At 41.4% G+C, this 26,538-nt stretch overlaps 1 protein-coding gene across 3 annotated transcripts in view; it reads right to left on the bottom strand.

Moving 5' to 3' along the window:
* The window catches only part of il1rapl2 (interleukin 1 receptor accessory protein-like 2), a 1,024,957-nt gene that overhangs the window by 430,955 nt on the left and 567,464 nt on the right, over window positions 1-26,538 (bottom strand). For all 3 annotated transcript variants that reach the window (XR_010976424.1, XM_068047131.1, XM_068047132.1), the window contains 2 exons: window positions 14,020-14,206; window positions 10,888-11,041 (listed from right to left, as the gene is read on the bottom strand). Coding sequence is in view for 2 of the 3 variants with exons in the window: in XM_068047131.1 (XP_067903232.1) it covers window positions 10,888-11,041; window positions 14,020-14,206 (341 nt within the window). In the remaining variant the exon portion in view is untranslated. The remainder of the gene's footprint in view (window positions 1-10,887; window positions 11,042-14,019; window positions 14,207-26,538) is intronic.

Genomic DNA, 26,538 nt, shown 5'->3' with positions numbered 1-26,538 from the left:
TCTCTCTCCACCTCCGGGGCTGGGCGAGGAGCAGTTCTTGGGTGTCTGAAAGCAAGAATTCAGAGGGGAAGGGTAGTGTGAGGGAAGTGGGGTGGGAAGCAGGAAGAAAGAGGTCCATGGTCAGACCATCAGCAGTTTGCTCATCATGCCTGATAGCAGGATGAGGGTGTGCTGGAAGTTGAGCTGGGACATATGGCAGGAAGGTGCCATCATCCTCAATGTTTTCAGCAATTCCCAATGCCAGGGGCCCTGTCACAGCCAGCTCCATGATGTGGAGAACCACGTTCTCTGTAGGGCTAAGGAGATGCAGGCGCCCTTGTCCCTCACCGGTTCTGCTCTGCTCCCTTCTATTGTGTGCCACCTTGTTCGGTAAGATAGAGGACAGAATGTTAATGGTTGCGTAGCGCTGTGTTTGGGTGATGTGCCTGCCACAGCTGAATTTCTGTTAGTATGTAGAGCAATGAGAGGTGGTTGTGAAGCTGACAGCATTGGTAGGCGTATGATGGTGAGGTGGCGTATCTGGATGTTAGGTGTGAGTCCTGAGCACCAGACTTGGTCTCCTTATTTAAGGAGGGATATACTTGCACTGGAGGCAGTACAGAGAATGTTCACTAGGTTGATTCCGGGTTGTCTAATGAGGAAAGGTTGGGCCTATACTCATTAGAGTTTCGAAGAATGAGAGGTGATCTGATTGAAGCATATAAGATTCTGAGGGGGCTTCTTGACAAGGTAGATACTGAGAGTTTGGGCGGAATTTAATGGGCCCCTGAGGTGGAGTCGGAGGTGGACGCACCCACAAAATTGTGACGAGTGAAAGGGGGGAAGGGGATAATGGGCATAGGGGTGCAGAGGGCCCACTGTTGTTCTATTACCAAGCAATTTTCCTGGGTCCTGGATAGGCTGACAATGGCCTTCCATTCCCAGGCACAATTGAGGCCCTTAAGTGGCCTAATAACGGTCACTTAAGGGCCTCTTCCCCGCCCCCCCCCCCCCCCACCGCTGGGATCTTATCAGCGGTGGTGGAAGAGGGGTGGTGGGGGAAGCCTCCACCAGGTGGGGAGAGGGCCTTGTAAAATGAGGTGCCCTCCTGTGGGCCTGGGAGGGGGGGACCCTCCTCTGTGGGCAATCTGTGTCCCATGGAGGGCCCCATTCGGGAAACAATACACCTCCCAGGACCCCTCTCTCCCAGGACTTTATGACCCCACCCCCACCCCGCCTCACTGGGACCTTCCGGACTGGCCATGGAGACCCTGCCTCACTTACCTGAGGTCCGGGGTTCCAGTGTTGGGCTTGGGTCCAAGGCCTTTGCTGCACCAGCAGTGGCCAACGCTCCTAGTGGCGTTGTCAGTACTGTTGAGCTGCCAACCCTCCGATTGGCTGGCAACTCTTGGAGGCAGGATCCCCATCTTGAAAGGCACGGGGATCCCAGCTCCTGAAACTTAGATTTATAAAGACTGGAGGATTGCTCTGGGGTGGTGGAGGGCCGGCGGGGGTGAGGGGTGGGTGCAAAAAAGGCAGTGGCAGGCTTTACCCCACCTTTTCGTCCCAGCACCGGGAGCTCCACCCCCAACACAAAATCCAGCCCAATGCTTCCCTTCATGGAGGAATCTAGAACTAGGGGGCACAGTTTCCAAATAAGACGGAGATGAGGAAGAATTTCTTCTCTCAGAGGGTTGTTAATCTTTGGAATTCGCTTCCCCAGAGAATAGTAGAGGTTTCGTCATTGAATATATTCAAGGCTGAGTTAGACAGATTTTGATCTACAAGGGAGTCAAAGATTATGGGGTCAAGGCCATAATCAGATCAGCCATGATTTTATTAAATGGCAGAGTGGGTTCAAGGGGCTGTATGGCCTACTCCTGTTTATTATGTTGTGTTCTTGTGAAACTGCTGCCAGGTCCATGGGTCTAGACTCTGGGTGTTGGCCGTCCCGGCTACCACACCTCTTCCCTTCTGAGGGTGGTCCTTGAGGAATCAAGGGATATGAGGATAGGGCAGTGTTCAGCACCATTCGTGACTCCTCAGATACTGAAGCAGTCCGTGTAGAAATGCAGCAAGACCTGGACAATATCCAGGCTTGGGCTGATAAGTGGCAAGTAACATTCGCGCCACACAAGTGCCAGGCATTGACCATCTCCAACAAGAGGGAATCTAACCATCTCACCTTGACATTCAACAGCATTACCATCGCTGAATCCCCCACTATCAACATCCTAGGGGCTACCATTGACCAGAAACTGAACTGGAGTAGCCATATAAATACCATGGCTACAAGAGCAGGTCAGAGGCTAGGAATCCTGAGGCGAGTAACTCACCTCCTGACTCCCCAAAGCCTGTCCACCATCTACAAGGCACAAGTCAGGAGTGTGATGGAATACTCTCCACTTGCCTGGATGGGTGCAGCTCCAACAACACTCAAGAAGCTTGACACCATCCAGGACAAAGCAGCCCGCTTGATTGGCACCCCATCTATAAACATTCACTCCCTCCACCACTGACGCACAGTGGCAGCAGTGTGTACCATCTGCAAGATGCACCGCAGCAATGCACCAAGGCTCCTTAGACAGCACCTTCCAAACCTGCGACCTCCACCAACTAGAAGGACAAGGGCAGCAAATACATGGGAACACCACCACCTGCAAGTTCCCCTCCAAGTCACACACCATCCTGACTTGGAACTATATTGCCGTTCCTTCACTGTCGCTGGGTCAAAATCCTGGAACTCCCTTCCTAACACCACTGTAGATGTACCTACCTCATATGGACTGCAGCGGTTCAAGAAGGCAGCTCAGCACCACCTTCTCAAGGGCAATTAGGGATGGACAATGAATGCTGGCCTGGCCAGCGTCGCCCACATCCCATGAATGAATTAAAAAAAAATAAAAGGATAGGTCGCGAAGTGGAGTTGATGTAGAAGTTCAGCCATGATCTTATTGAATAGCGGAGCAGGGTCAAGGGACCATATGGCCTACTCCTGCTTCTATTTCTTTTGTTCTTATGTTCTCAAGCTCTGCATCACTCTATTGATTCCTCCCTCATGTACTTCACTAGCTTCCGCTTGAACACTCCTACGCTATTCACCTCAACAATCTCTAACAGCTAAATCATCAAGGAAGTTTCACATATCCAAATTCCAATATGCATTGTTGTAAGTAATTTACAGGTCATGAATATCAGGTGTACATGCCATATCAATACTTCTTTTAATATATTTGATATTCGATTTTAAAACCTCTTTTGGAATCCCAGAAAATTATAAAACAGCTGTGACGTTTTCCTCGGATCTTCTGTCCCCTGCTTCGCCCTGCCTATTTCTTGTAGGGGCACCCAGGAAGGACTCTACACAGTTTATTATCATGTAACAATTCAGCAGAGACTCGAGTCATAAATTATGAAAGGAAATACTACAGATTCCAGGGTTTTTTTTAGTTTTGAAGAAATTTGTGCATGAATTAAGCCAATTAATTAATTGCACTTTTAGTTTCTCATAGTATGATCCCGTTTCTGGGTAATTATTTCACTTGGAAATATATTCAGCTGGCAGTTTTAGCCTGAACAACAGTGTGAGGATATGACATTTACCGACTTTTGAAGTGGAAAGGTGAAGATGATAGTCATTTCACATAGTTTCCATTGCTACTTATCACGTTGAAAGGGCAATTAATAATTTGTGTAATGCCATTCCATTCATGCACTGGTTGTGGGGTGGGGGGGGGGGGGCAGTGGGGGGGGGGGGTGGGGAGAGGGGGGCAGGAGTTTTGGGTCTGTTTATGGAAAGTGGACTTTTGCACTTGACACGAGTGAAAAGTGTTCGAGGGAAAGCTTGAAGTCTTAAAACTTGGATTTCAATCAACAAGCTTCAATCAACAATGCAACACAGACAACATCAAAAATTTATTTAGGCTAGGAATATTCAAGTGATGTTCTGGGATGGATAATCTATCAACAAGATTTGGAGATTCATAAAATCAAGTAACTGTTATTAGTAGAATATGCTAGAAAACAGCTTTTTAGACAGAGATAAGCAAATATTCTTTTTAAGCAGTGCTGATACAGCTGAACTCATGAATTTTACTGTTAAACTAATGAAACTTCTATCAATATCTCACTGGAAATGCCACTAAAACTTCTATCTGTTTGCATTCAATTAAATTTTGTAACATTTAAGATCTATATTGATTTCATATATCAGCTCAGATTACCATTCGGTCAATGACGCAGGTATGTAGTTTGAATATGTTAGCTTCTTATTGACTGTATTGTGTTGCTCTTTCTCAGGGTCTCAATGCTTAAAAATGAGCGCCAGTGCTCAGAAAGTCATGCTTTTCCATTAGTACTGTGATATACATGTAATAAATTGAGTTTACTTAAGCTCCTCACGATTAAATGACACTAGAGAGGGACATAGGTAATAATTACCAGTGTATTTCCTGCCATAGGCTTTGTAGATGGAAACAGACAGCATAGGAGGAGGTAATTACGCCTGTGCTGGCTCTTTGAAAAAGCGATCCAATTAGTTCCACTCTCCCCCACAGTCCAGTAATGTTACCTTGCAAGTCTTCATCCAATTCCTTTTTGAACGTTACTATTGAATTTTCTTCCCCAACCCCTTCAGGCAGCACATTTCAGATCATAAGGGCTCAATGCAGAAAAAATTGTTCATCTCCCTCCTGTTAATTGTAGAACCTTATCAAATCATTGTTGAGAATATTCAAGGCTGAGATTGATATAATTTTGGACCCTATGGGAATTAAGGGATGTTGGGGTCAGGCGGGCAAGTGGAGTTCAGGTCGAAGATTTTATTATTTTATTTTATTTTTTATTTAGAGATACAGCACTGAAACAGGCCCTCCGGTCCACCGAGTCTGTGCTGACCAACAACCACCCATTTATACTAATCCTACATTAATCCCATATTCCCTACCACCTACCTACACTAGGGGCAATTTACAATGGCCAATTTACCTATCAAACTGCAAGTCTTTAGCTGTGGGAGGAAACTGGAGCACCCGGCGGAAACCCATGCGGTCACAGGGAGAACTTGCAAACTCCACACAGGCAGTACCCAGAACTGAACCCATTTGGAGCTGTGAGGCTGCGGTGCTAACCACTGTGCCGCCCAAAGGTCAACCACAATTTTATTAAATGGTAGAACAAGCTCAAGGGGCTGTAGGGCCTACGCCTGTTCCTATTTCTCATGTTTATGCTTTAAGTACTGGCTGTGGCTGAGTGGGTAGTACTCTTGCCCCTGAGTCAGAAAGTTCTAGATTCAAAACCTACTCCAGAAACTTAAACACAACATCTATGCTGACATTCCAGTGCAGTACTGAGGGAGTGTTGCACTGTTAGGGGTGACGTCTTTTGGATGAGATGTTAAACTGAGGCTCCTCATGTGCACATAAAAGATCACGCACCACTATTTCAAAGAAGAGGAGGGGCACTCTCCTGGGTGTTCTGGCTAATATTTATCCCTCAACCAAGATCACAAAACAGAACATCTAGTCATGATCACATTTCTTATTGTGAGAGCTTGCTGTGCACACATTGGCTATTGCTTTTCCGCATTACAACAGTGGCTGTATTTTCTGAAGAGGTAAGAAGTCCCTCTGCTGGGACTGACGACTGGACCCTGGCCAGCAGTGAGGGTGGTGGCCCACCCCAGTCAGAGGGCCAGCAGCTTGGCAACCTGAGCAGGGTCACCACGAGGCTGCAGGAAGGTGGTGAGGGCACCTCCATGCTGAGGCACCCTTGAAGACAAGGTAACCTTGTTTAAGTATGGTGCTGGGACCAGATAGGTGGACCCCCCGGCAATCGGGTGTGGGGGTACACGGGTGCACTGTCCAGTGGCGTGCAGAGCCATGGAGGCAGACTTTGATGCTGGGGAGCACCTCTGTGGGGCATGGAGCAGCCATGAAGGAGGACCCCACCACCGGGAAGTTGCTGGGAGGCTATCAGGTGCCCATGCAGTGGCAGCATCTCCTGATGCTGGTAAAATGCTGTGGGGGCAGCAAGTGACCTTTAATTGGGCATCTAGTTGGCATAATTGGCTGCCCAGTGACAGCTGCGCTCCTGAGGTTTTTGCTGCTTGAAATAATCATGGCAGCGGAAAGACGTCAGCCTCCTCTCCCTGTAGTATAAGGGTCTGCAAGGGTTAATCTTGAGTGTGTGTAAAGAATACCTCCTACCATGATGATGTAAAAGATCACATGTGAGAGACACTCGAGAACAGATGCAGCTTGGCTTTTGGAGGAGTCACACAGACTAGTGTGGAGCTTAAATAGTTACAGTGCAATAAAGATTAATGTTTATTTACTATGGACTGAGAACCTCTCTGGCTAGATTAAATAAGGTGGCAGCATACCAAACCAACATATAACACTCTCCATGCCCGTAGCAATTTTATGAGACCTCCTGCCTCCCAGCCCATCTCTAGAGGGCTGGGAAAATTTAGCCCTACACTTGAAAAGTACTTCATGGTCTGTAAAGCTGTTTGGAAGGTCCTGGGTCATGAATGCGAGTTTTTCTTCCTTTCTTTCATTCATCTTGATCTGACAGAAGATGCCAGTTACACATAATGCTTACCTAAACTGAAATTGAAAAAGAAACACAGTACCACATCAAAAAAACATAATTAATAAATACTGCCATAACATTTTGATGAGTGTAGAAAAATGTGGGGATCTATATTGATGTGAAGTTTCATGGATATCTGATATAATATCATGTTATATATATGATTCAATGATAATTAGCAGACACACATGCTTAGCGCAAATTGGCCATGTTTCCTACATTACGACAGTAACTACACTTCAAAAAAACACATAATTCACTGTAAAGTGCTTTGGGATATCCTGAAGTAACAAAGGCCCTGTAGTTATGCAAGTTTTCATCTTTTTTCTGCGTACTGTGACAAGTAGGAGCTTCCTTAATAATTTTGTTTCCTCTCGTGCTCTGTAAGCCTCTGTTGTATAAATAACTAACGAAGCGTATCATTTATCACACGGTCAAGACCCAAATAGCATTGATTAATGTCACAACAAAAGCAACAACTTGTGTTTGTATAGAGCCTTTAATACAGTCAAACATCTCAACGTGCTTCGCTGGAGCCTTATTGGAACAAAATTTGATACCGAGTCACATATATTAGGGCAGGTGACCAAAAGCTTGATCAAAGGGGTAGGGTTTTAAGGAGCATCTTAAAGGGGGAGGGAAAGGTAAAGAGGCAGTGATGGTTAGGGAGGGAATTCCAGAGCTTAGTGCCACAGCAGCTGAAAGCACGGCCGCCAATAGTAGAGCAATTAAAATCGGGATGCACAAGAGGACAGAATTGGAGAACTGCAGATACCTGGGGGAGTTGTAAGGTGGGAGGAGATTACAGAGAAAGGGAGGGAGGAGGCACAGCAAATTTGTACAGAAAATGTAAAAAGCTCAGTTTATTTCTATCCAAATTATCTGCAAATTCTAATAAGGTCACATATGCTTTAAAATTACCAGCTCAGGTGACCTCCAGACCCTCCCATTACGTTACATTAAATCGTAGCACAAGAGGTGCACCCTCAATCCCTTCTGAGATCAATGGGCCCTCTCTCTTTGAAGAAAAACTTATTGTACTACATCAGTACAACAGCATTTAGAATTCCATTTTAGTGAGCTTTCCTTAACTTCTTTACTGATATCACTTTCCTCCCTTCACTTGGAAGCTGCTTATAGATTGTACCATCATTTGTACAGCTTTTTGCTCAATCAAAACAAAGCAAAGATCTGAAGCAAACTTAACTTTCATTGTCAAATGAGATTTTTTATTTTTTCACTGCTAATAGCACTGTCTCAGAGCAGCAGGAATTATCCTGAGAAATATTTTTGAAGCTTCAGAACTACTGTAAATGTATTGACAGCTTCACCAAGTCCAGCCTCAAGGCAGTGCAGATGCTTAAAATAAATGAATTGCACCAGAGTTGTACAATATCTATTTCATACCCTGTTCATGTATTTATGGCATGAAAATAAATCAAGGCAATCTTTCTTTCGAAAAATGTATCGAAAGAAAATCTTAAAAAACTGTCTAAAAATGTAGAAAAATATAATTAATTCATGGTTCTGTTGCATTTCTATCACATCATTGCACAACAATGACTTAGAGCAGGGCTCTGGAGAGTTTGTTTTTTGACCTTGCTGGCTGTTCAAAGCATTCTTCAGATAACTGCCAGGAAGCTGGTTCTCCAGAGCTTGAAGATTTATTAATCACCCTCCAAGGCAGGATTGCTCTGATATTGAAAAACTATAGCTTGTTAATTTATATACTTTTAGATTACTACATCTTAAAATTTCATATCAATACTTTATTGCTCTATATACCCGACTAATATTCCATTAGAAATATGTCTTCATGTTAGTTAAGCTTTGTTCATGTTGAAGCCTGTCACATTCTGTAATGTGTTTGTTTGGAACACTTTGAGAAAAATAATACATGTTAAAATATCCCTGTATCAGTTTACACCGAAAAGGGATGGGGGCATTTGAAGGAAGTAATAACCAATAGTGATGTAGATTTCGCACTGAGGGCAGTTCATAGGACTGCACAACATCCTTCTGTGATCTTCTTGAAATACAACACTTCTTAAAAATTTCATGAACTGCACATATTTTACAAATAAACAAAAGCTCTTTTGGTAACTTTTTTGTAATTTCTAGTATCTTTACTGGTGAATTTATACTTCTTTCAATACTCCCTTTGGCCTCAGAACATAGTGGGAGCCCAATGCACCAGGGAAAGGTGTATCCTTTCTGCCTTTCAAGTTCTGATGGTTCGTCAATGCTAGGATGCATTTCAAAGAAATACCTTGCCACAACAGACTGATGCTTGCTTATTTTTGCATGTGTGTTTATACCCATTCTTTCAGTGGCAGAAGAATGTGTCGACATGAGCTGTAACTGCAACCAATTTCTGAAACCACTCAGAAAAGCTCTTCACCCAAGATACAGACATAACATAACAGAAAAATGATCAAGCAAGCAGCATTGTAATTCCCTATTCGACCAATCTGTAAATGCGCTGAGCCATGCAGACCAAGCATGTCTCCGGTTCAACGACCTGTTTGTGCCAAATTAGTTCATGTCAGTTGGGACTGTGCTATAATTGTAGAGAAAAAATGGGCAGGATTACTTCTCCCAGTCTGCATCCAGTTTCTGGATATTTCATAGTTCACTTGCCCTTACCGGCAAGACTCGGATATACAAACTGGCCACAGGATGAGGTAGTTAAGTGTAATTGTCACAGTAAGAGTCACCAGTAAGAAAGAAGGTAGGAGCCAACTTTGCAGCAAAGCCTCACAAACCACAGAAGGGTAAAGGGTATCTAACAGAGGTTTGAGTGGGTCAAAAGTCAAAGATTAGTTCCACTGGCTGGCAAATTGTTAACAAGGAGACATAGGGCTGGATTTTACCAGCCCCTTGACGTCGTGGATCATGGCAGGGAGGCCCGTAAAATGTTTGTGGGAGCAGCCCGCTACTACCCACGACGTCAAGAAGGCCCCGCCACATATTACCGGTGGCAGCGAGGCCTCGGTGCTGTCTCCCCATCGTCAAGCAGCGGGGCCGTCAATTAAATATTAAAATTAAGTTAAATTAATGCAAATTGTCTTAGCTGCTCCAGGCGGCCGTCCCACGCTGATTTTACGGCTGCCGGCTGCAACTTGCACACCTTTGGAACTCCGTATGGAGTTCTGAGGCGAGACACTGATGGGGAGAGGGGAGGATTGAAATTATCAGGGCGGGGTGGGGACAGGGGAGTGGGAAAAACAACAATCATTGGCTGTGGGGATGATGGGAAGGGGTTGAAGGGCAAATGTGGTGAAGTTGAAGGGCAAAGATCGTGGTGGGACCAAAACACATTTCAATCACATCTGACAATAAAAAAACATCGTGGGGGTTAGGAAAGGTCCTCCATGTATCATTGTTTTATTTGCATGAAATGTGTAATGACATGGCTTTGAAAATTTTAATTTACCTGAAGGGCTTGAAGCCCTTTAAAAATGGGGCCCACACCTGTGCGGTGCCGTCAGACCCTGCCCCCTCTATGTCATCGGGGCGGCCGCTCCACCCCCGCCATTTAAATGAGCCCCCGTGTGTAATATCACGGGGGCTCTGCGGCAGCACTTCAAGGCACGTCGCTGCTGGGTGTGCGCGTGCGCTGATAAAACTCAGCCCATAAACTCAGAATTATCACTGGAAGAATGAAAGGGACAATCAGAAGATTATTTTCACAGAGAGTGTTATTAGACCATGGGATGCTTTACCACAAATGTAGTGAGGCAGAGACTATAACATCATTTAAAACTAAATTATATAAATCTGCGAAAAGGAAAATGATACTGAAAAATGAAATTGGGGAATTGAAGGGGATAGATTAGTCCAGTAGAAGTGGCAGGAATGTGAAGCCAAAAGGTTCCCTTCTGTGCTGTACCTTCTATGATTCCTATTGCAAAATGTTGTACACATTCTGAACAAATGAACTTTCTTCTACTATTTAGTTAAGCCGAATACTTTTAACTACAAATATCATAAGCAACATTTTCTACATTATCAAATTAACAAGAAAAGGTACATTGAATATTATCAGCAGTTGAAGCACTCACCTACTCATTACTTCCTGTATTAATTATTCATGTTTTGAGTATTCCAATGGCAAATCATCATCACCATTCATATCATTATTCAAATGGTCACTTCATCCAATGTAACCACTGTTCATTTCGTTAAAATAAACAAAAGGGGCAGTTCCACTTTTGGTATGAATAAAAGGCACATTAGGTTTTGATTGTTGGGTCAATTTTAGGTGGTGAACATAGTTTCACTTCACTTCATAAACACAATGAAATCCCTCACCTGTAATTTTTAATTCAGTTGTTCTCCTCACCAGCTTGTTCTTGTACTTCAATTCACAAGTATAATTACCCAAATCGTCTTCTTGAACCTCTTGTATCACAAGGGTATTCCGCTTTTGCAAAATTGTACTTCTCCATGATTTGGGCAAACATTCCTAGGATAACATGGGATTAATAAATAACTCTATAATAAGTATATCCATTCATGTTTTAATTAGCTATAATAGTACAACGTTTAAAAAAAAAACAATTGTTGTGTGCTTTTCTCCAGACAGCCCAATCTTGCAGCTTATTCATTTGAATCTTGCATTCACTGACTTAAAATGTGCCAATGCCTACATCTGCTCAGTTGCCATTGCTCTCTCTGTCTTGTTATTTTGGTTGATCCAGTAAGGAAGCTCAGCTACCTTCCTTCTTTAGCTGCAACAAAGGATCTCAAACCACAACATTTGTTTATCTTTTTTTTTATTCTTGATAATTTATGCCTTTCACAGAAGAGAGAAAAATGCATTATGATATTGAACCGATCAGAAGGCATTTGCAAAAGGCCGAAGAATACTAAAGTTTTCGCAGATGAACAGAAGGCGGAGCCGTTATCCGCAGGGAGGAAGAGAAGCCCCTCCATTGTGGCTGCTAACGGAGGATGTAGTTTCAAGATAATCAAACCTCATACAAGTGAAGTGAATTGTAGGAATTTCCTTTACTAACAGTGATTGATGGAAACGTCTTCCATTAGAATAAAATTCTGTTTCTTTAAAAATAACTTAGATGATTATCTGATAGGAAATGAGGTTGATTATCAGAATAAATATTAGGCAGAGGTGATTCAATAGTTTTGGAGCATTTGGGGTATGTTAATGAACAGATGGAAAGATTTCATTTGAATCTTGCATGCACTGACCTAAAATGTGCCAATGCCAACATCTGCTCAATCCTCTTTTGTTCATTGAACCCATCATTCAGTTTCTTTCACCTATCCTTAAGTTTAGAGTTACATGTTCCAAATGTCCTGAAGAGGCAATCAGGAACTGATTTGCCTTCTTAGCAGCCTCACATTTTAGTAAATGATTGCCACTGTATAGCAAATCACATAGTTTATGATGGCAAGTGTTGAAAATTACTTTATATTCGAGTTGGGTCCCAAGACCTGATGGACTCATGAAGTTTGGGGGTGTTACCTCTTTTGCAAGTAGGTTCGTACCCTGTTTTTCCCAAATAAGGCTGCTTAACTGTTAATTTTTAGTTAAGATCCACCTTCTTTGATGTCTAAGAAGGGCTAGATCATCTGTGTTTCAAGATTATAATTCAATTTCTTGGGTTTAGCCGGTTTTGTCAAGAATGCAGTTGACTGTGGTTAGGGCTGTCTGCAAAAGACCATCTTATCAACTATTACACTGTAGTAGCTTACGTGATCGTTTGCAAACTGTGTTATCAATGTTTTACCATGTGATGAGGTTCATGACTTTTATTAGAAGCTGCCTGCCTCTATGCTCTAAGAGGCGGCAAGCTCTTCACCACAGAGGCATGTCAGAGGCATACCTAAGAACTTCTCTTAATCTTTTAGGAAGATGAGCCCTGCTTTTAATTTTTTTAGTTCCTAATTCATAAGAAAATAACTCCCTTTTAACCTTATAACTCCTTGTTATGGCCAATTCCTTCGCAGTATCTACTTAATCCAATCCAAAATTCCGAAGGAGAGTGATTCATACCAGGTTAATCTGCCAAAATATTGAACACTGTCAACATATCCTCTCCATCTGTTCAGTAACATACCACAAATGCTCCAAAACTATTGAATCATCTCTGCCTAATATTTATTCTGATAATCAACCTCATTTCCTGTCAGATAATCATCCAACTTATTTTTAAAGAAACATGGTTTAATTCTAATGGAAGGCTTTCCATCAATCACTGTTAGTAAAGGAAATTCCTACAATTCACTCCACTTGTATGAGGTTTGATTATCTTGAAACTACATCCTCCACTCTTGCAAGCAGAAATTAAGTCAAAAACTTACATCCACGATATTCATTCTTTTCAATCAAGTTGTCTCTCAATTCTATTTTGTTCATTGAACCCAACATTCAGTTTCTTTCACCTATCCTTAAGTTTAGAGTTATATGTTCCAAATGTCCTGAAGAGGCAATCAGGAACTGATTTGCCTTCTTAGCAGCCTCACATTTTAGTAAATGATTGAAGATTGCACCCAAAGCTTTCTCATTTCCACTTCTTTCCAATGCATGTACAAAACCCTGGTTCCGTCGACAATATGCATTATCTTACGCCTCCACATTAAAATCCTTGGCCCACGTACATAATTTCTCCAAGTCTATTGGAATATTTTCCATCCCCTCTCTGTTGTATATTTAATCACATAACTTCGTATGATCAGCAAGCTCTAGCAGCACCCATTTCCATATTGTTTATGAACAATGTAAAGACGATGTAAAATAGACCCCTGCGAAACTCCACTAGCACCATATTTATGATGTACTGACAAAATACCCATGAGGTTGCTTAGGGTTGGTTATTAAGGTGCAGATCTAATTTACATAGTAGGATTACATACTATTTATAGCACAGATCTCTGCTTATGCTCCGCACAGGTCTCCTCCCATCCTGCATCATCTAACCTCATCAACATATCCTTTTAATCCTTTCTCCCTCATGTATTTATCCAGCTTCCCCTTAAATCCATCTACAATAGTCCCTAATTAGATGGCAAAAGAGGATCAAGGGGTTGAATAGCCTCCTCCAGTTCCTAACTTGCTAATTTTTATTTTTATACCCAAGGTGGCCGCAGAATTCAAAGAGCAACTTCAAAAACTTGTTTTCCAGAACCACTTAACAGGCAAAGCCTGCAATATCCTGACAGCTAAAACATCAAAACTGATTGGGAGATGTTGACATAGAAATGCATAATGGTCATTTGTGATACTAAATCATGACCTCAAGCATGACGAGGAGGTAAGGTTTGTGAACAGAAAGCGTGCACCCTATGGCAGATTTTTAATTATATATAGATCATATAATTTTAATGAAAATAATATGCTTTCAAGATAAACTCATGCTTCAAACATCAGCTAAATTATGGCAACTGGACTGATTTATTAAAAAGAAGTATTGTTATTACCTTGTACCAAACAATATCAAGATTTTGGTCTTCTGTGATGAAGTCTTCAATATCTGGACAGAAGATTTCTTTGCTTTTAGTAATTTCAGCTTTCTCCAAATTTCTGATCATACTGTTGTAGCAAAGTCCTGAGTCGTTTTCTGCCACTGTCAAGGACATTGTCACCTTCATGCAATATGTCGAGTTTCTGCAACAAGAGAAAAGTTTTATATTTATAATTTCATTTCAGGCATCTCAGTTAATATTTTTTTTAAATAAAAAGATATTGATTCTTGGCAAGATGCCATCTGGAAGTAAGAAGTGGTGCTGAGCAGTACATGAAAATTTAATGTAGCTTCAAATCAAGTACAAAACCTTGAATGTGGCAATTTTCTACATTATTAATACTTTAATGGAAAAACTTTTCTATTATGCTTCTGTTTTGCTGGTTCACAATAAACAAGTTGTTATGTTCTCCAGTACACTAACCAGTTTGCATTGAGGTAAGAAGCTCGAAAGAATTCAACACTAAAATAAAAGCAAAATACTGCAGATGCTGGAAATCTGAAATAAAAACAAGAAATGCTGGAAATACTCAGCAGGTCTGGGAGCATCTGTGCAGAGAGAAGCAGAGTTAACGTTTCAGGTCAGTGACCCTTAATCAGAACTCTAAAATATCAGAGATACCAAGCTTATTTCCTGGTATATTACATAGAACCTACAGCATAGAAATAGGCCATTTGGCTCATCTGTTCTATGCCAGCATTCATGCTTCACATGAGCTCCCTCCCATCCCTCTTCATGTTGTGTTGATTTTTTTTTCTTTCATGGGATGTGGACGTTGCTGGCAAAGCCAGCATTTGTTGCAAATCCCTAATTGCCCTTGACAACTCAATGGCTTGCTAGACCATTTCAGAGGGCAATTAAGAGTCAACCACATTGCTGTGGGTCTGGAGACACAAGTAGGCCAGACCAGGTAAGGACGGCAGATTTCCTTCCCAAAAGGACGTTAGTGAAACAGATTTTTTTTTTTACAACAATCGATGATAGCTAGTCTAAGTAATGGTGCCATGAAGCTATCAATTCCAGATTTTTATTGATCAATTGAATTCAAATTCCACCAGTTGCCATGGCAGAATTTGAACCCTTCTCCCCAGGGCATTAGCCTATGCCTCTGAATTACTAGCTCAGTGACATTACTACTATACCACTGTCTCCCCTAAACCTAATGTAACATTCAACTCAAGAACCCATTTATTCATTGGACATTCATTTTCCTCTAGTTGCCCCTCATCTTTACATTAATCATCTAAATCAGGCGAGAACTGTTTCACTTAAACAATCATACCATTTCCATTAATGTTAATGGGGTGTCAGCTGTGGCTCAATAAGTAACACTCACACCTCTAAATCAGAAGGTTGTGGGTTTAGGTCCCACTCCAGGACATGAAAGAAATACACATGAATATACTATTCACTAGTTTCTGGATATTCATAGTACAAAAAACATGCATGCAGTTTATCTGTTTAAGCATGAACTGGGCCCCAATGAACAGCAAGACTCACCGGCAACCAAAGACTCCGCATTGAACTTAAAGGACTGCAAATAACTAACGGATATTGCCTCAAACTTTTCCCCTTTATTCTTCTCTACTTTTTCTGTCTCTATCTGTGTGTGTGTTTATCACGTATGCATGCTAGTGTGGTCGTGTCGCATATTCATAGTCGTTAACCAAATTAGTCAAAGATTAATAAACTTACACCTTTCTTCTTTAAATCTAAGAAAACCTGTCTGAATTTACTTTTTTGCCTCACAGTTGGAAAGCGGTGAACAAGGATTCACTGAGGGATTCACTGAGGGGGAGCTAAAACACGGTGTTTTTAAAATTGAAAGCCTGTTATGGTTAAACCAGGCAAAGGCTGAGAGGGAACCCCTAGACCCCTTCTCACCTTGTCGTAACAGTAAGCTGTATGAAACCATGTAAAGACAGCTTCAATTTTGCAATTGGACAAAACTATTTACACAACTCATCTACCGTAATAAGCAAGGTCATGTTATCTTAATACTTTAAGAGTTCAATTACATATTCATATTGAGTCCTCCATCTGTTCATTCAAGAAATAAAAAGCAGCGAGTGTTTTTTATATTTCAAATAAGAAATGGACTAATACTCCACTTATTAAATACTTCAGTTGGTGCTATGTATTTTTGAGAAATATTATAATGTAAATTCATCCCCTGTGGCATTGCTCATGGGTGACCTGGAGTCCTTGGGACCTTCAGTGTTTAGCTGCTAAACTGGCCACTTCCCTTAGTGGCTATTACTCAGCTATGTCCTGTGGAGAAAGTGTCTAAATAGGTGCTTGAGATAACGTAAATTTCACTCTTGGTGTTGGAAGTTTCTCTACTTTGGCAACTTTAGCTGTCCCTGTCTACTGATTCCATCCCTCTCCCCGGCAACTGTCTGAGACTAAACCAAATTATTCACAACCTTGATGTCATATTTGACCCTGAGATGAGCTTTCAACCACATAGAACGTCAATATTAGTTGTGGACTAATTGATTGCTATGATTAGTCAACAGCTCCAGTATCGTATCATGTTACCACTGGGATGGTAGGAGGTGAACTAGATAGACCTTGGTCTTTTCTCATCTATCAATTCTCATGTTCCTGAGATTGATAGATTTTTGTTAGTTAAGAGTATTAAGGGATATGAAACAAAAGATCTGATTGAATGGCCTTCTCCTGTTTCTGTGCAACAAATTTTAGGAAAATGCGGTTATCCAATGACTGCACACTCCTGGGATCCCCCTTTTGACTATATTAAAGACGACAATTAGACTGTTGCACAGTTTGTTCCTGCTGCAAGGGTTACTTCTGCTTCCTGAATGTGTTGTTGCCACTGCTTGCAGCTTCTGTGTTGTCAGTATTCAGCAGTAAAAAAGAAAGACTTGCATTTCTATAGCGCTTTTCATAAATTCAGCCAATTAACTAGTTTTGAAGTGCTGCCACTGTTGTAATGTTGGAAACGTGGCAGTCAAATTGTGCTTCCAACCACATATCTGCACCACCCCTAAAACCGTCTACCTCCACCTCCATAACATTGCCCAACTCTGTCCCTACCTCAGCTTGTCTGCTGTTAAAAACTTCATCCATGCTTTTGTTACCTCTCGACTTGACTACTCCAATACATTCCTGGCCAACCGTATTCTTCCCTCTGTAAATTTGAGGTCATCCAAAACTCTGCTGCCCGCATCCTAACTTGCACCAAGTCCCGTTTCCCTATCACCCCTTCTGCTCACTGACCTACATTGGGTCCCAGTCAAGAAATGTCTTGATTTTAAAATTCTCATCCTCATTTTCAAACTTTCCATGGCCTCGCCCCTCCCTATTCTGTAATCTCCTCCAGTCCCACAATCCTTCGAGATACTGCCCTCATCTAATTCAATCTCATGAGTAGCCCCGATTTTAATCACTCCATCATGGGTGGCCATGCCTTCAGTTGCCTAGGCCCTAAGCTCTGGAATGCTCTCCCTCCACCTCTCTATCTCGCTTTCCTCCTTTAAGACACTCCTTAAAACCTACCTTTTTGACCAGGCTTTTGGTCATTTGACTGAAAATCTCCTTATGTGGCTTGGTGTCATATTTTGTTTTATAATGCCCCTGTGAAGCACTTGGGACACTAAAGGTGCTATATAAATATAAGTCGTTGTTTTGGCTTGACTCCTATCCCTTGTCAACTCAACAACCTATCGAGGTTATCTCAAGGTCAGCAAAAACTTGGCTCCCTTTCTCTTTTTGTAAACTTTTATTTACTTTTTGTTAAGTGATTTGTAAAAATTTGAATGGGTGACCTGAGAAATATGACAGACATATCTGAAAACATTTATATATACACATTCATAGTGAAAGTAAACTTGGACTTAAAATTAGTTACATTCCAGTGTCGCTTTATTTTTCACAAAACCATCCCATAAGTATTTCAACATACAATTACTGCTGTAGAAAGTTAACATGGGCAGTTGATTAATTATATTTTTAAGGGCCAATATTCTGAGAACAGCACTATACCATAACTGCAATAAATCTGATGTGTTGTTGCCACCCCTGCTAATAAAGAATGCAGTCTCTAAAGCAGAAATTCTACTCAATGGGATCAGTTTGCTCTCTCTCATAGATTGACATTTTACATATCTGCTAAAAGAAATTACATTACAGTCTTGCTTAACAACATCATGAAATTCAACATTTTCCACTGTGAAATAAAATAATGTTTTGCCTGTGACTGAAAACTGTGAAATACTATCAGGGAATTTTTTTAAAAATGGATTAATTATTCTTAACTATCAAAACATTCTTTCAAACCATTAATACAGGGTAAATAGATTAGCGCTATTAACTTAAACCTGTAAGAATCTTGCTCAATTTTGTAAAAGACACATAATTACTACAGTAAGATTTCAACAGTTTTGTGTCCGAGCAATAAATGGGGAACAGCAGCTCACAATTAAAAAGCATGTCTCTAACAATGGAGGTGCTGGGTGTGAGAAAGAGCCAGTTACTTCAGCAAATCAGATCATTTGCCTCTGAGATACTTGTGTGGAATTTTAACACTAATGGTGTAGTTACAATTTAGCTTTGCAGCAAAGCAAGATTATCATTGGAACTGGAGCTGGACCAGTTTGGCATTTTGTCAAAGATGTGAAACCGCCTGTACAAAATAGTTGAACATCACTTCAGCTTTGTAGCGGAATTGCACCCAGTGCCATCCCTACTTTTTAAACTGCTTTTAACTTTCAATGATACAAAAGAAGTGACTGCTCTGTTGGCTATTTCTTCCTATTAGATAGAAGTCAGACACCAGTGACTAGGTGCTTAGGTATACCTCTGAAAAGCTGTGTCTTCCACCTGAATGGCGTACAATCCAGGCAGCAGAACTCACTGCAGTTTTCTCATACCAGATACCGGTGCCAAACAGTATCTGTCATCCAACAGCAGCATAAGGAATGGAAGGTTAAAAAAAGGCTTTTATTTTTTAGCTAGTTTACATTCTTTGTACAGCACAATGTGTTTTGGCGTTACACACTGTCCAGGCCTTATCCCTACTTGCATTATTTAGCTGAAGTTAGTTCTAGGGTAGATTTTAATGGGTGTTCCGAAGTGCGAGGTAGAGGAAAATGGAACAAATACCAGTGATACTAAGTTTGGGTCCCTATAACATTGAATCTCCTTCTGCCAACCAGCTTTTAATGCTATGTTAATTTTTATTCGATAAGGGTACTTAGAGATATGGAACCAAGGTGGATAAATGGAGTTAAAATACAAGAACAGCCATGATTTCATTGAATGGTGGAACAGGTTCAAGGGGCTGAATGGCCTACTCTTGTACCCAACAGTGTAATTGGTACTCACTTGTAGTAAGTTCACACCCATATTTGCATTTAAGTGAAGTGTGAGGTGTTGTTTCTGAAAGTCTACTATCAACTTCCCCTACATCCAGTCAGTGTCCCAGCGAAGGAGTGCCTGCCAAAAGCTTGTGCAAGGGCTAGCTCTAGGACCAAGGCAGACTGCTGGTTCTGTGGATGTCCCAAGCTGATGTAATGAAACAGCCTTTGGAACTGACTCTGGAGCAGCAGCTGATGCTGGCTCCAATGCTGGCACTAGATCTGGGCAGGGGTGGCACTGTGTGGGGACGGAGGTATGCCTATACCAGGAGTGGTTCATGGCAGGACAATGGTGTGTGCTCCTGTTGGTATGACAGGCACCAGCACCTGAGCAACACTGTGCACGCAGGATGTCCAGAAGGGAAAAAAACGTCCCGTTGGTGTTCTGATACAATGTGAAACGTGACTGACATTTACACAAATGTAAGGAGGTGATTCTGCAGGATGGTTTTGTAGTGAGCAATAGCAAGTGCACTTTTACATTATGGCACAAATTCATGTCATAACACAGAAAATGTTGGTGTCAACCATTTGACTTATGGTTGTGATTAATGGGGTAGATGTCGTGGTATGACTCCAAGTAGCTATTTACACTGTCTCATTCACAGACTAAGGTAAGCCATCTCCATGCTTTCCGATTTGAATCATTAATCAGGTGCCATTTCCATGATAAAAAGTAGACTGTTAAAACAATAATAGTGCTCTCAAGCTTATATATCTGGCATATGACTAAGGGAGTGCTCAGAGATGACATTTGCGTAAATTCAAAGATCATATATTGCCAGTGAAACAAAACTAATGTACTCCACTGAGTGTGATATCGCAGCAGTATTAAATAGGGATAGCTGTTAAACTGTTATCTACTTTTCAACAGTTGTTGTTAGTGTTGGAGAAATTGGTACCCTTGAAAACACTATTTACACTTTTGTCCCAATGATGATACAAATTGATATCATCAGTTTTATTAGGGATTACCCCTGATTTTCTCTCTGCTAATTTTTGCAATAAAATAGGATAATGTTGGTAGAAAGTGCTAATCGGCTATTTGTCCCTCTTCATCAATGACCTGAGAATGTCTTTTTTTCCCCTTTGTTAGCTTATTAGTGGGAAGCTTGTCCCAAATACCACAGCTGCACAGTTAAATGAAGCATTATTTTACGCCAGTAAGATCCTGTAGGTGACATATCATCAAATCAGGGGCAGCAAATAAATTGATAGATCTTCTTTTATGTCCCTGGATAAGATCATGGGGAGTAGTGCGAGTTAGGATACGGGCAGCAGAGTTTTGGATGAGCACAAGTTTAACGAGAGGGCGACCAGCAGAGCATTGAAATAGTCAAGTCTAGAGGTAACAAAGGCATAGATGAGGATGCAAGATTACTTAATGAAGTGCCTAGTGAAATCGGTCCTCTCTTTTCACTATCTTTAGGAATTCATTAGAAACATAAGGAGAACTTGAAGACCAGTAAGTTGCTAACATAATATCAACGTTAAAAAGGAAGCATAGGGAAGCTGAGCAAGTATTGGAAGGCACCCTTAGAAAAAGGATAATGAAACACTCAGATAGAAATGGGATGGTAAGAGAAGGACAGGATGGATCTACAAATTTATTGGAGTTCTTTGTGGAAATAACTGACTTAGCGGACAGCAGAAATTCTGTAAATGTGACAAATTGAAATTGAGATTTCAGAAAGACTGTTGATACTGTGTTACATAAGCAATTAGTCCATTATGTCAGAAGAGATGCAATAAAGGAGAAGTTTCTGAGGTGGACCAAAAATGGATTAAACCAAAGAAAGCAAAGGATGTACATGAATGGAATTGCATTGAGCTAATAAGAGGCCACCGTTGCTCAGGCCTTTGCTGTTTGCTGTGTGTATAAATGATTGGGAGATGGGGAGGGAAACAATTCTAATTTGGATTTGGGGAAAGTTACAAAAAATAGGAGAAAAAAAATTCACAAAGGGATCAGAGCAGATTGGAAAGGTGGGCTGATGAGTGAAAGCTGTCATTTAATGTGGACAAGTGCAAGCGAATAAGACTAGGGAAGTAAAATGAACAGTAGAAATAGAAACAAAATGCCTACAGGCAACAGAACACAAAATAAGAGTGAATTGTGGAGATAGCTTGTTGAATCCAACAGCGCAACATGTAGCAGTATTAAGGAAAGATAACATAATCTTTCTGTGTATGGCCAGAGCAATAGAACACAAGCCCCATGAGGTACTGATGCACGTGTATGAGGCAGAGATACAGTGACAACTGCAATGCTATGCACAATTCTGCAGCTAGGATATTTGGGTATTGGAGGCAGCATAGAAAAGAACAAGCAAACTCTTACTTAACTGAAGACATTGAATCATAAAGAGAGGTCGAAAATCTTGGGATTGTTTACTCCGAAGGAGGCAAACCAAAGAGATGTTCTTCAAGCATTCAATATTCTTGAAAATAGATGAATTGAACCTAGTAATGTGCGTGAGATTGCCACAACCTCTGGAACAAGAGAACGTCAGCTGAAACTACAAGGAGGAAAGGTGCATGGACAATTTACATTCAGTTATTTAAGCTGAGAATGTTGATGGTGTGGAATAAACTGCTCAGGGAGACCATAGAAGTAAAATGTTCAGAAAACGTTAAGGGAAGATTGGATAGAAATTTAAAGGAGTATGTATCATTATTTGGGACTGGCCAGATGAACTGAAGAGTATTTCAGATCCTATGCTTTTCTATTCCCCCTGTTATTGCAGGTGCATTGTAGTTGGTTGCAAGTTCTTCGTTTTGGTTTACAAAATCAAATTTGCAAGAATCACATTCAAAATTACATGTTCTCATGAATTTGCTGGAGGGTTACAAAATTAAAATGGAAAACAGGCATTTTTTTCAATTAAGGGGGAGAAAAAACAGCCCATAATTTCTGCAACTCAGAGACAGACAATATGTGTAGCCCATGCTCTCCCTACTGTAAAGTGATGAAGATTTTCCAATGCATAAGATATTTAATGTGCTATTAAGATTCATATGAATCCATTTTTTCCAGCTCTCAGTACATAAATATGACTCAATAACTCTGCAAAACAGGCTTAATGACTGGAAAATTCAAACAGCAGATTATAGCTCAAAAGGCAGTAAATTACCAGGCTTGTAATTGCAGAATTAATGATGCACGTTGTCCATCACAATAACATGATTAGTTTTTAATCATCAAATGTGTTTCCTGATTTAACTCAAATTAAAATAAATTATAGATACCCAAACAGTGGCTGCTCCATATAAAACAAAGGAAAGACTCACATTGGCCAAAGAAAGCAATAAAGCTGCAGGATGAAAAATCTACAACTACTCTTCGACAAACAGAATTTATAAATCAGTTTATTGAGAGGAATGAAAAACATGATTTTAGATCATTTATCAAACTAAGATGCTTGCATGGCCCAGCAAAATTAAATATATATATATATATATTTTGCAGAGGTGAAATTGAACTGAGCTCTGACCTGCTTCTTGTGGTTTAAAAGGCCAGAGCAATAGGTAAGAAACTGATTCCTCTGAATCCCAAGAGTTCACTTTCCATTTGGTTTGTTCAATATTAAGCTGAGCTTCAAATATTTAGTCAATCACCAAGATTGCCTTATTCCACCTGTGCAATGTTGCCTGCCTCCACCTCTGCATCACTGTTACTGTCACTAACTCCCTCATGCTCGCTTTTGTCATGTTCAGTGCCAAATTCTCACCAGTCCAACCTCCAGCCAACATCAATCCTTGACTCATTCTGAACTGTGCCTTCCTGCATCCTATCCCATATTCTTGATCATTCATCAACCCTGTCCTCACCAACTTCCAATGGCTCCTCATTTCTGAATGCTTTGATTTCAAAATTATTGTTCTCATATACAGGTCCTGCATGATCTCACTGCATCCTACCTCTGCAAGGTCCTGCAAGCAGGAGGCCTACCAGTTCTTCCAACTATGAGCACCACAATGGGAGATATGGCTGATTTCCGAGTGCTCGTTGTTCTTCAGAATATGCACTGCTGAGCATCGCCCTTCCCTTCTTCTCAACTGCTGACATCAAAGCCTTCGACCTCTCTTTCCCTAAATCTCTTTGCCTTGTTTCAACTCTTCCCACTTGGAACACTTTTTTCAAAATCTACCTCTTCATTCTCGCCATTAGCCACCCCCCACAACCCAAGGTGTTAGCCTTCGTTCAGTTTGTAACACTCTTGCCTCCGAGTCAGAAGGTTGCGCGTTCAAGTCCCTTTCCAGAGACTGCAGCACATAAACTAGGCTGGCACTCCAGTGCGGTAGGGGGAGTGCTGATTGTTGAAGGTGCTGCCTTTTGGATGAGATGTTAAAGTAAGGTTCAGTCAACCTTTGCATGTGGATGCAAAGGATTCCATGGCACTGTTCAAAGCAAAGCAAGAGAGTTCACATTGAAAAACAGATTAGCTGGTCATTATCTCATTGCTGTTTGTGGGATCTTGCTGTGTACAAATTGTCTGCAGCATTTCTCTACATTACAACAGTGACTACAATTTGGAAGTACTTCATTAGCTGTAAAACACTTTAGGGTGTCCTTAGGTTGTGAAAGGCACTATATAAATATAAGTTCTTGCTTTTCCCAATTTGTGATTGGTGAGTGAACTTTGCTCCATCCCTCTCTTCTGAGGCACCAATGGTATCTTTTGCTACATTTCGTGTGTATGCTGTCATTACTATCTTGATCCAGGAAACCTCACCTGCACCAGAAGGCGCTCTATTTATCAAAACTGTGACCAAACAAATGCTAAGATCAGCCTTTAGTAAAACAAACCCCCGAGACATTGCCTGTAGTTCATTATTTTGGAAAGAACGAAAATATCATTGGGAGAGTTTGCGAAAAAAAATCATTTTCCTTACTGACTCAGTAAACCTTATTTTCTTATTTTAGAGATACAGCACTGAAACAGGCCCTTCGGCCCACCGAGTCTGTGCCGACCAACAGCCACCCATTTTATACTAATCCTACATTAATCCCATATTCTCTACCACATCCCCACCATTCTCCTACCACTTACCTACACTAGGGGCAATTTACAATGGCCAATTTACCTATAAACCTGCAAGTCTTTTGGCTGTGGGAGGAAACCGGAGCACCCAGGGGAAACCCACGCAGACACAGGGAGAACTTGCAAACTCCGCACAGGCAGTACCCAGAACTGAACCTGTGTCGCTGGAGCTGTGAGGCTGCGGTGGTAACCATTGCGCCACTGTGCCGCCTTATAGAATTTAACTCTGTAAAGTGCTGCAGATATAAGTTTTTAAGCTTGCAAAATGATATAAGGTATTTATTTGGGAGAAGAATTGCATTTTTTGCATCTTCTAAAAGATGTACCTAGGGCGGTTACATTGAAAAACAGTCCTACTACAATATTCTTACTCAAGGCTTAGGAAAAGTTAGAATCACCAATGGGTTATTTAAGCTTTTGGCATTACTGAAAATTATTATACCTTCAAACTAAAATGCTGAACATGATCAATTGATTTTCAATTGATTCTTGCCAATGGCTGTCAGCTTTGGTTGAAAAAATAATTGAGTGATGTTAGTCAACACTGGAACAGATGCTGTTACCAAAAGGCATCAGAAGTTTGATTGTTATCATTCAGTACCAGGGTCTTTGTCTATTTTAGGTATGTTGTAAGTGCGAGACAAAGGCTGGTGACAGCTTTGATGAACTGTATGTGCAAAATTATAAATTGCAGTTGCCTTACTCCTGTACTAGAACTTACATTTATCTAGTGCCTTTAATGTAATGAAACGCTCCAAAACACTTCACAGAAACGTTTTCAAATAAAATTTGACACTGAATCACACAAGAAGATAACAGAACGGGTGACCAAAAAGCTAGGTTAAAGAGATGTTTTAAGGACCATTCAAGGTCGAGAGATGGAAAGGTTTAGGGAGGGGTTCAAAAGCTTAGGGCTCAAACAGCTGAAGACTTCCAATGGTAAATTGATTAGAATCTGTCTTTAAATTGTCTCTAAATTGTCACACTGCATATTCAACATCCAGTTCTGGATGAGTGGAAATTTTCACCAACTAAATATTGGGAAAAGTGAAGCTATTGCCTTCGGTCCCTGCCACAAACTCAGTTCCCTAGCTGACTCCCTCCCTCGCAACTGCCTGAGGCTGAGCCAGACTGTTCACAACCTTGGTGTCGTATTTGACCTTGAGATGAGCTTCCGACCACATATCTGCGCCATCACTAAGACTTCCTATTTCCAACTCCAAAACATCACCTGAGTCTGTCCCTACAGCAGCTTACCTACTGCTGAAACCCTCACCAAAGCCTTTTTCACCTTTAAACTTGACTATTCCAATCCACTCCTGGCTGGCCTCTCATGTTCAACCTTTCTTAAACTTGAAGTCATCCAAAGCTCTGCTGCCCGGATCCTGGGCCAAATTTTTAAAGAAGGTCAGCATCAGGAATGGAAGTGGGCAAGATTGCAATTTGGCACCACCAGCCATTGTGCTGGTATGGCACCATGATCCCAATCTTCAGAGAGGTCAGGTTGGGTAACGAATGACTACCCATCCACAAGTGGCGGGCAGCCAATTGAGGGAAATTTAATGTAATTATGAAACCTATTAAGGCCCCATTCCTGTGGCAACTAGGATTTCCAGTCAGCAATGTGGCAGCCCACATCAGCCTGAAACACGTCCAGGCCAACGTGGTGGGGTCAGGGTGGGAAAGTGTGGGGGGTGGGCCCGCGATTGATCCTGTGAGAGACCTCCCCCTGCACCTGTAATGACCACAGCATCCAAAATATCTGCATTCCTCCAATTCTAGTCTTTTGCACGTCCCAGTTTTTAATCACTCCACCATTGGTGGCCCTGCCTTCAGCTGCCAAGGCCTTAAGCGCTGGAATTCCGTCACTAAACCTCTCCGACTCTCTACCTCTCTTCTCCAAGAGTAAAGAGCCATTCGACCCCTCCTCACCTGATCGTAACACTACCTACTTCCACTTCCATAAATTCACCCAAATTCATCGTTATCTCAGCTCATCAGCTGCTGAAATCCTCATTCTTGTCTTTGTTACCTCTAGGCTTGACTAC

Source organism: Heterodontus francisci, chromosome 15 (genome assembly GCF_036365525.1).
Source record: "Heterodontus francisci isolate sHetFra1 chromosome 15, sHetFra1.hap1, whole genome shotgun sequence".
NCBI lineage: Eukaryota > Metazoa > Chordata > Chondrichthyes > Heterodontiformes > Heterodontidae > Heterodontus > Heterodontus francisci.
This window is presented reverse-complemented; position numbering and strand designations above follow the sequence as displayed.